The sequence below is a fragment of the Macrobrachium rosenbergii genome, chromosome 55 (assembly GCF_040412425.1).
Source record: "Macrobrachium rosenbergii isolate ZJJX-2024 chromosome 55, ASM4041242v1, whole genome shotgun sequence".
In the NCBI taxonomy this organism is placed as follows: Eukaryota; Metazoa; Arthropoda; class Malacostraca; order Decapoda; family Palaemonidae; genus Macrobrachium; species Macrobrachium rosenbergii.
Window position 1 is genome coordinate 72,501,515 of NC_089795.1, and position 10,632 is coordinate 72,512,146.

At 36.3% G+C, this 10,632-nt stretch overlaps 1 protein-coding gene across 1 annotated transcript; it reads right to left on the reverse strand.

Annotated features, from left to right (window-relative positions):
* Positions 1 to 1,703: 1,703 nt before the first annotated feature.
* LOC136835402 (uncharacterized) lies at positions 1,704 to 5,765 on the reverse strand. Its single transcript, XM_067098892.1, has 3 exons — positions 5,556 to 5,765; positions 2,893 to 3,162; positions 1,704 to 2,661 (listed from the first exon to the last, which is right to left on the reverse strand). Exons 1-3 carry the CDS (start codon positions 5,610 to 5,612, stop codon positions 2,116 to 2,118), a joined length of 873 nt encoding a protein of 290 aa, XP_066954993.1. The 5' UTR covers positions 5,613 to 5,765; the 3' UTR covers positions 1,704 to 2,115.
* Between the last annotated feature and the right edge of the window lie 4,867 nt (positions 5,766 to 10,632).

The window sequence follows — 10,632 nt, forward strand, 5'->3', positions numbered from 1 at the left end:
CTAAGCGATGCCTCCGTACTAAAGAGACTTTTAGTAAAATTATATAATTTACCATCTCCCACGGAGAAATTCTAACAGGTCTTTAAAGAGACCTTCAGAAACCTACCGTTCAGTGGTTAATAACAACGTAGCCCAGGTTAATTTACCATTTTTTTAATAAAAAAAGGGGGGGGGGGAACATCTCTCAAGCCACGTGTGTCACAGTTACCCAAATTAAAATGTGGACTTTGGCATTTCCATTCTAATGACTCTGGTAAATGAGTCGGTCTCAGGTCTTCACCAAAGACTTGGCAACCGTCATTCCATTCTCTGTGACCTGAGCGTAAACTTGTGTTGCCTAGAAGGTTAGAAGAGGCTTCGTCCTTTAGAGGAATACAGTCCTTTGATGTGGCAGCTGTTAGTTTGTTCATGGCTAGCAGTATCTGTTTCTTGAGCTTTATTACCTTAAGGTTACTAATGATTTTCCGGAGTTACATCATCTAAGGAAAAAATAGTACTTTTAATTATTCTAATTGTGGAAACAGAAAATATTGATTGTCGGTGTGAGAAGGCCGTGTGAATAAACCTATCATTCATGGCGTATACAAGAAGCTTAAATGGCATATACAAGAAGCTTAGGAGGCCGATCTTGTGAAATAGCTAAATAGAATTAAGATTCTCAGAAAAATCTGTTGTACATTTAATATATTACAACTAACTTAAGCTTCTTCCGACTCGAAATATATCATAGTCCATTATGAATTAACGGCTAACCACCATGACCAGAGAAATATTCGCATATAACTACGGTCTTGAGAAAATAGTTTTATTTCATTTCCGATCATAGCCGCCGCCTTATATATATATATATATATATATATACGCCTATATTATATATATATATATATATATATATATATATATATATATATTCATTATACACACGCATTGTGATGAATATATATTATATATACACATATATATATGTATGTATGTATGTATAATGTATTTAAAGTTTATTTATTACTTTGCCTTGAAGTCTTTTATTCTTCATCCTCAACTTTTGACTGTCATATTTTATTCTCGTCAAAGCTCTTCTTTTACCAGGAAACTCCACTGTTTTCCAACTTCAGTATTCCGGTATCAAATCCTTTGCGTTCATGCTGAGCGAGTCGAAACCCACGCCCCGTGAGAGGTGTAATTGCGGGAACAGAGAGGATTCCATCTTTGCGTCAGAATTTTCTCGAAAACTTTACATTATAATAGTGGCATTTTATATTAGCCTTACTAATGGGGATGTAGAACGTATGTCATGGATTAAACAATTTACTCCACAACAGTTTTTCAAGTAATGTGTTATTATTGACAAGTAATCATACATAGGGGATGGGTGTGGACAAATATCGTTGTACAAACCCAGTAAAGCTGATGTCAGTTATGCAGACAGTGTCATTTTGAAAACCAAACCAATTGCCTCAGTTTATGATGACACTTCAATAAAATGCCAAGGACCTCACTGTTACGATGTTCGACACCATCTGTGTCTGTGGTTTAAACAATAATCCTTCGTAAGTATTTTCCTGTGTAAAATGACAGGAACATGGTAACTAGTTTACCAATCACACTAACGTTCAGTTCTACATTTTTTCATGTAGTGAGGTTTTTTTTCTGCAGAAAAGCTGATACCCAGTTGTTGTCCTTAGGGAAGAGGTAAAACAACCTAATATTCTCACACGTTTATGTTGTAAATTTCAACAGACTTGTGATACAAAAATATATTGTGGAAAACAAGGACAAAATAAGATTAATACATATAAAAAGAATGCTACAAGTGGATACACTTTATGAAGCTGTTTTGTGCCTATGACAATCTAAATTGCAAGCTCACGAATTCACAAAGATTCTGTTGTACATTGCAGCTTCACCTTCACATATTCAGGCTAGCAGACAGTTTCATTAATTTCAGATTCTGACATCTAGCTTACACTTACCGGAATTCATTCATGTTTTAGATATATAGAATGTAGCTTACATTTCACAATCCGAGGAACAAGTGCAGCGAAACTTCACAGATTTAAGGAACGTATACAAAAAAAAAAAATTTGTGGTGTTTTAAAAGTACGTAAAATGATTCACTTACTTAGGAAGGGCTATGAACATCTCACACTTTAGCAGTAGTGCTCTCTCCAGAAGCCTCATGGCATTTCTATGACCAGCCTTTATTGCCGCCTCCTGTGCAGTACTAAGAGCTGCATAGGATATTCTCTGAAGAAACTTTTTCAGAAGGACTGGTAGAATTCCTAGGTGATTGTTCATGCTACTTAAAATCATGCTTGCCTCTATGCTTTCCAACTTGTAATCATATGAATACCCAACCAGAACGTCAGCTACCCTTTCAGTTATGTCAAAACTCGACACAGCAATTAATGTTCCGTCCAGAAACTTTTCAATACCCTCTTTAGTTGCCAAGATCTCCGCCACAGTAGCAGGAGAGCTTTCCACGGCAGCCATTGTCAGTCGTAAGTCTGGAACGAATAAGCTGCTCTTCATGCAGATCACTTCAGCCAGCTTCTCCATATCGTAGTAGGAGGCAATTTTCGTGATCAGATCAAACCATAATTTAGGTTCAGATGAAATAAAACTTACAAGTTTGCCGAAGGATGATTCCAAGTTAAGAGAGCACTGAAACGGTCAATGAAGTATTAGATGTGGGTCGCATTCTTATGGTTAATGTACATTTATTATTAAGATCGGCTTAGTTTAAACAAATTTTACCATTGACATCTAAAGCTTGAAAAAGTGTCAGTGGAAGGCAGCAGTACCGGGATTCTCATGTTTGTTTTGTTAACCAGTAACAAGATTTAAACTATATACATTACCAGTTCTGCAAATTGGTCTTCCAAGTTTACATACCTTCAGTGAGGACTGTAGCAGTAGCTTGACACAATCTGCATGATTACCATCAAGAGCACAGGTGAGGGCGTCTCTGCCCAAGGCTGGAATGTTGAGGTGAAGATCAGGATGCTTGAGGAGTTTTCCCACAATTAGAACATGTCCTTTACTGCATGCAGCAGTGAGTAATGACCATCCATACAGGCCATTTTTAGCATTAATATCAGCCCCAGTCTCCAGGTAACTATGGATTTGGTCATACCTCCCATGCAAGGCAGCATCCACCACTTCCTGAAAATAAGTTTGCTGAAATGTACGTCCGGTTGGGATTCACTGACATTTAAAAGCGTGATTAATTGATTTTTCTCAATTTATCAAGGCCTTTTAGTTCAGTCTAGCTTATGTTAATCAACTATTTACAAAGGTTGAATTTAGAAGTAGCCTACATTAATCCCACTGTAGGAAGGTACAGCATATGTGACCCATCCGAACTTGGCAACTATCTTATTATAGGGTTCCTAACAAGGTAGTTATAGGCTAGCCTTAAGAGGGTACGCCATTCTGATTTCCTAGCATGATCAACATGTTATCTTACAAAATTATGAGAGTAAAATTAATTCAAAGACATAGATCTACCAAATGTCCGAGGGGTAGTCATGGGTAAAATTAACCTTAACATTTTATCACAGTTTTGTTATTGCTGGTACAAGTGGCTATCTACATTGATTAACCAGATTCTACATAAAATGCTTGTTTTTTTCGTCGTATCATCAGACTTGTAACAAAAGTTACCTAGTAAAACCCCCCAATTTTTTTAGCACCTTTTATAGGGAACTTCCAAATACTATGTTTGGCAGATTTAATCATGACTGGTGTGTTTGCCTTATTCATAAATCTCATTTTTGGGCTTACCCTGTGAATTTATTTTCCCTCAGAATAGACGGTCTAAGCAATGAGAACAAGTAGTCGTAATAAATACAGTAACTCTGATAATATGATGGCAAAAAAATATAAATGGTTTCCGGCTTTGCATAATACAAGAGTGACGTAACTGATTTCCTTAATATTAGTCATAAGCAAATGTAAAGGATAATAGATATAATTCCCTAGTGGTCGTTCTACCGGAAAAGGGTCATTTACGAACGTCCCTCAAATAGGAAGTCATTGTCTTTCTGGATAAAATCTTAATTAGGCTAAGTTCTTTCCATGAAGCCACGAGAAATAAAACAAAGGAAAACCACCTTTAATAACACTGAAGCCACGAATCAAAATGATGGTTAGAAAAAATGTTTCATAATCTTCTTTTCGGCAGTAGTATACGCCGTATAATCGGAATGGTATACGATTTGACTTTTTGCAGAAAAAAGTGCTCCTGCGATACAGTTGGAATTCATACATTTAGTTTGATATAATTAGGTTTTGATTTATCAATGGAACAGTTTTCGTCAGTCCAGTAAGTACCCACCCCGAGACGACTGGGAATTTTAGTAAAAATAGACGATAGTATATCTTTGTTAAACTATACAATACATGAAATATGGCAAAAAACTTCCTTTGGATCGCTATACCTTACATAAATAGCCTGAGAAGTTGCTCAATACCAGTTTCTAAAAGAAAAATGCAGAGTTGAAAGTTGGAAAGTGGGGTTTCCAGGTGAGTGAATATTTTGATAAGACCTGAAAACTTATCCTGTGTCAGGTAGTGCATAGATTATCATATTGGTTCGAAATCCTTACAAATTTAGGAGAAAGTCTTGGCGATATAAAGGGTTTTTACACTACATTTATGTTGTAACTCGTAACCCCCAAAAAATCAGTAATCTAATTTCTTTAATTTGACTAATAATGGATTGATAACTAATTTTAGAATTTTTTATTGTAGGAGAAAACTTGTAGTTTTCTTAATGGCTCATAGTTGAGTAAGAATATGGATGACGGCATACGATGACGGTGTTTTGAAATGTATTTCGAACATAATTTATCCAACTGATAATGTACTAACTGCAGAATCACGAAGAACTATTCGTTTCAATTGGTTACAGGGTTAAAAGAGGATTAATTTTGCTGGTAGTGGTTTGATATGTTAAATATGCGCTGTAGTCGGATAAATAAAGTAACGCAGTACAAGTGGATAAAATCAGATGTAGAATGCAAAGTTAAGTATACCTTAGTTTAATTAGACCACTGAGCTGATTAACAGCTCTCCTAGGACTGGCCCGAAGGATTAGACTTACTTTTGGTGGCTAAGAACCAATTGGTTACCTAGCAACGGGACCTACAGCTTATTGTGGAATCCGAACCACATTATAGCGAGAAATGAATTTCTATCACCAGAAATGAATTCCTTTAATACTTCATTGGCCGGCCGGAGACTCGAACGCGGGCCCAGCAGAGTGCTAGCCGAGAACTATGCCGACCCGTCCAACGAGGACTTTTGATGTAGAATGTAAGACCACTTCATACCAAATAACCAGTTTTTTTCGATGTTGACAACTCATGAAAATAATGAAAGAATTTCAAAGCGGGTAACTTGTTATTGCATATTAGTACAATTGTATGAACCGTATCACTTTAACGAATGTAAAACAGAAATGTTGTGTTACCGTTGCTTTTCATTTCAACAAAGTAAACTAGGCATCGAGTCAATCAGGTATCGTATGTGATAATAGACAAACACTAACTTACCTTCGATAATGATCTATTCGGCTCTGGGCAAATGCAAGGCTCTATGATAGGATGCATGATCGGTTGGAGTATAAGAACAAAGTTCCCGATTCTTACAAAAGTTGTACGAGAATCAGATCACAGAATTTCAAAAGCTCGGTGACTGACTTTCAAAACTTATGTTGCTCAGACCTGACCATCGGCTCCTTAATTTCCGAACTAAACATAAACAGCAGAAATAACCTTGGCACCTCTTACGAGCAAACATCTATTTGCTTACTTCCCAAAGACAATTATAGTTACACTAGCAATTGTTGGGAATTAGGAAAAAACAATTAGCACCAAGGCTTAAGTACCATTTTGAAATACATCTTTTAATATGATTTCTAAGAAGAATTTACTTATTCCATGAGACAGCATAGCAACAATCGGTGTCAAATGACTGGGAAACGGCATAAAAGCGAAAGTTGCACTGAAAAGGAAAGGCTTCTTACAGAAGTGAAAATGGTATTTATATGTTAAAAATCGGTTCAGTCAGAGCTTTGGATATCTCTGGAATGTGACGCAGGCTATAAAAAAACTCATTATTTACTATAGTCAGTCAGCGCTAAAAGTGAATAGATTTTTATATTACGCTTAAAGAAACATAATATACCCATGTACAAATAATGATGTTGACAATGAGTGGACATCAAACTAGATTATACAGATGAAGGTTAACTTTAGTCATATTCACAATGCCCTAAGGCTGACACTCTAATCGTACAAGCGTATGCGGTTACCGTGCTAAGAGACTCAACATAGATCTTGCACGGACACCTTGGATTATTAATAACGAGGCATTCTTAATGCGCCTTTGATCACAGGGCTTTATTTATTGGCTTATGATGAACAGTGACCCAAATTTCAATACTGGACGAACAATTTGTTAGTCAGAAACAAGTGCCATACCCTCTCCTTGAAGCATGAAAGGCTGTTAGAAAATATAATTTGACTTTATAATTTGTCAATTCAGAGTCAGGTTGAAATCTTTATTCATATGCATTACATACTATGATATGTATTACATACATTTTTAAAAAAGTACAAAAATAAAATCCTGTTCAACACAGAAATTCTAAACTAAAAGTAGTTCCTTCTGCAATATAACAAGTGATCATTTTGTTTTCCTTGCAGTCTGTCAGTTCTTTTATCAAATTGATCTTCCTCTTCATATTTATATTTTTTCTTTAGTAACTGCTCAATACTACTCGCACTTGTATGGTTATGCAACAGATTGCTAGAACTGATTTTTGTATTTAACGAAATATACGCTAAATTAAGAACAGGTTAATTAGTGAAATAAATAATTTTCAGTTCAAGACTGAAACCACTCTTAAAAGGAGGAAGCAACTCGGAACGAGAAGCCTACGGGACGAAAACTTACAGGCTACATTTAGCTAAATGTAGCTTGGTCGCATCGGGCCTTTGTAAATCAGTAAGTCGTCAACCGTAAGTGGAACTATTAGTATTAAATATTTTGACCCCGGAGTCAGCAGATGAAAAATTTAATTGATAAAGAATACCATTAGTCCTGCATTGTATATGAGGACTTACATGAAATATATGTCTTGTGTTGATCAGAACATGTCCCAAATGTTTTGCCCTATTCACAACCTTTAGCTGTGCCTCTTAAAATGTTGATCTTACGGGAATGTTATGTTACGGTCACCGAATAAAATAGCTTCATATTTATAAGGTTTAAATGTTAGCTCATTTTCACCATTAAAACTTCCGCATACATCTCGTAAAATTTGCATAGTTCGTCTGGTGGGAGAGAGCAAAATAATATCGCCAGCATACGCACAAACCGTTGTACAAACATTTTGTTTTTATAACACTATCTATGAAAACATCCAGTTATAAAGTAAACAGTAATGGGGTCGTTACCCCTCCCTGATTCACTCCATTTTGAATTTTGAATATATTAAAATAAATACATTACATTTAACCTTTGCTTCACTGTTGTTATATGTTGTAACTACCAGTCTGGTGACTAATGCTCACAACCCCCAGTTGATTAACAAATCAAATAACTTCTTGTACCGTATCCTATCGAAAGTTTTTGACAGTTTACACATTAGTGAAGTCTCCTCAATTAAAGTGTCATAAAGTATGACTTACGCAGACACGGTACAAGCCATTGCTGGACTGTAATTCTTTTATTAAAGACGACTTAGTATAATAAGATGTATAGTTCTGTGAAACGCGCTCTCTCTTCATATCTGAACTTCGTTTTTTGGATGGAAGAAACGTAAATATGAATTGTAACTCTTGTAAAATTGTAAAGATTTTGTGACATTTGAATAAACCGTTTAAATTTCCCGTTGGCTCTGGCTAAAGGGAACATAACAAAGTTGTTTACATAAGATAGAAGATTTCGCTACGTTCAGTTAAGCCATTTGCATTTTCTTGGAGATTTCCTCGACTATTTGTATGACAGTTATTGTTAGATGAACCATTTAATTTCCATGACTGGGCCAGTTGTTCAGGGTACAGCAGTTGAAAGTTGAGTTACGAATATATAATATTTATCCCTATGAATAAACCTGAGATTAGTAATATTCAGGTAAGCCCTTTGTCAGGGAGAAATTGGCTTCAGTTTAGTTTAATTTCTTTATAAAATTTTCTTACCTTTTTCGGCCTTATTTCTTTGGGAATTGTGGAGACTAATCTCGCTTTTACCTTGGCTTTTTTTTTACTTGTGTATATAGAAACGTAAATGTGTTATATTTTACTGGGAAAAAATTAGTTACGCATCGAAACCCAATCCAAAGGGAAAGAAGAGAAGTAGCTGGAGTAGGCGATCTCGTTCAGAGGAGTGACAAAAATACTGCTTTATAAGAGAGGCTAACAAAAGCCTGACGAAAGTGCCATATTAAAAAGTAATAAATTTGACCTACATATAAGGTAAGCAATACGCCAAATGTAGGCAGAGTGAAGTGAGGGTTTATGAGGGTGATCCCCAGCCAATCAGCCCCCTGATAAGCAGAACTCCACTTCAGGTTAGGTTTGAAAGGTCCCTGTAAGTATTTTTTACCAGAGTTTTAGGCAAGTTTAAGGGGAAGTAGGGGCGGGGTGTCCGGGGGCAAAAACACTCCCCGGGATCGGGTAGGATGGCGTCCTTGGTTAGTTAAGGGTAGATACGACCAGCTTATTGGTGTAATGCTTCCTCTCCATTTTTAATTCATAGTCTCACAGATCATCAAGAGAGCACTAGCTTGTATGCTTTAAATCTTGGCCACTTGATCCTTCAAGAGAACGATGTCATTTCTCAGCCCAAGAACAAAGCTTCGCACATTATACCGTCATTTTTAATTTTTTATTTTTATTTGAACATTTCTGACAATAGCGACGCAGGTGGTTCTTCACCCAATTAGCCGATGCAAACTGCAGGTGACCGGCTCAAACAATGAAGCCCAGTTGACGCGACAGGTGTTATGCCGTAGCTAATTAACATTTAACGATGGTTTTTTTTTTTACATAAGGTGTCAAAGGGATGGATGCTGTCATCTGTTGACATCAGATAATCGCTCGAAAATAGCACAAAAGATCGTCTCCAATAATGCCATTTTATTTTTCATGTCTCTTTCTTTTTCGCTCATATTCTGTTCTTTATCAGGTTTTTATGTATCAGTGCACATCGATCTGAATAGTTATGAGACAGACTGAAAGGACCTGTCGTATCTTACAAAATAATAAAGGAGAATGGCTAGGTGGCTTAAAAAAAAGGAAGATGAGTTGGATATCACATGTTACTTCTTTCCCTGAATAACGATAAGTGGTAGACCCAAACAGAATCTCTTCTTGAGGAGTGAGTTAATGAAATCCAAGTCGAAGCAATTGGTATGAAATGAGAAACACCTACTTTTTTCGATGTTGATGAAGAGTACTAGAAGAAGCTTGATTTGGCTACAGTTCTAGCTCCTCCATCAAAGTGTTATTCCAAAGATGAAAACAGAAGGAATTGAAGTTCATTTCGATGCCAGCTAGCGAAAGAAGGTTCAACAAAAGCCTTGATTATCACATCTGGTTGCCAAGGGTTTTTTTCTTTGCTGCTTTTAAAAAAGAGGTTTGTCCAAGGTGTCTTCCCTTCTTTATTTATCTACTCCATTTATTAAATGAACGTCAGCTTCTTGGGTTTCTTATCTTTTATATTTTGTAATTTCTAGTCAAAGTTTTCGAAAGCATTATCCGAAAAAAACGAGTTGTTCTAATGTTAATCACCATGTTATGTAAAGAGATTATCTTTTGTATATTATGTAATCACGCATGAATGGCTACAAGATTACACCCTTATTAAATTCAACCTGGGATTTTAGGTGATCATCTAAAAACTTGCAAAGCGAGATCATGATTATTGTTGATAGACGGTAAAATAATAACTTTTTTTATAACTACTGTTAATGGGTTAAATTTATTTTCCTGTCAGTACAAAAAACCTGCTTTTTTAAGAAGAAAGCCAACACAAAAAATGACTCGCACACACATGGATACTCGACTTGGCTGCTAGGGTCTCTCTCTCTCTCTCTCTCTCTCTCTCTCTCTCTCTCTCTCTCTCTCTCTCTCTCTCTCTCTCTCTCTCTCTCTCGCGAATGTATACTCCTTGCATAACGATTTATCAAGAGAAGGAGAGAGAAAGAAACTTTTGCCAAAACCCTAAGTTATTGCTCACAGACTTTCCAAATTGTAAGTCTTTGTAAAAAAAATGGGAATCCCAGATGTTCACGCAAGGCTAATAATTTTGGACGAGCTTACTTAGTTTTAAAATATTGGCAGCAGCTCTTCCCTACACCTGCGGTTACATAGACAAAAATTTAGAACTCGGTTAACCTTTGTGGGAGTGATTTATTTAAAAAATTCATTTGTTCTCTTAACGGGAAACATCCAGCATAGTTCTTATTCGTCTGAAAAAAAAAACTTGAAAAACACGACAGGAGGATGGAGATGAGTGGAGATTTGTGGGAAGATAAAGCACAGAAAAGATATGAATGGCAGGATGTAACAGTGGCCCTCTGTGTCCTAAGGCTTTAAGGTAATGCTGAGAATGACATACACA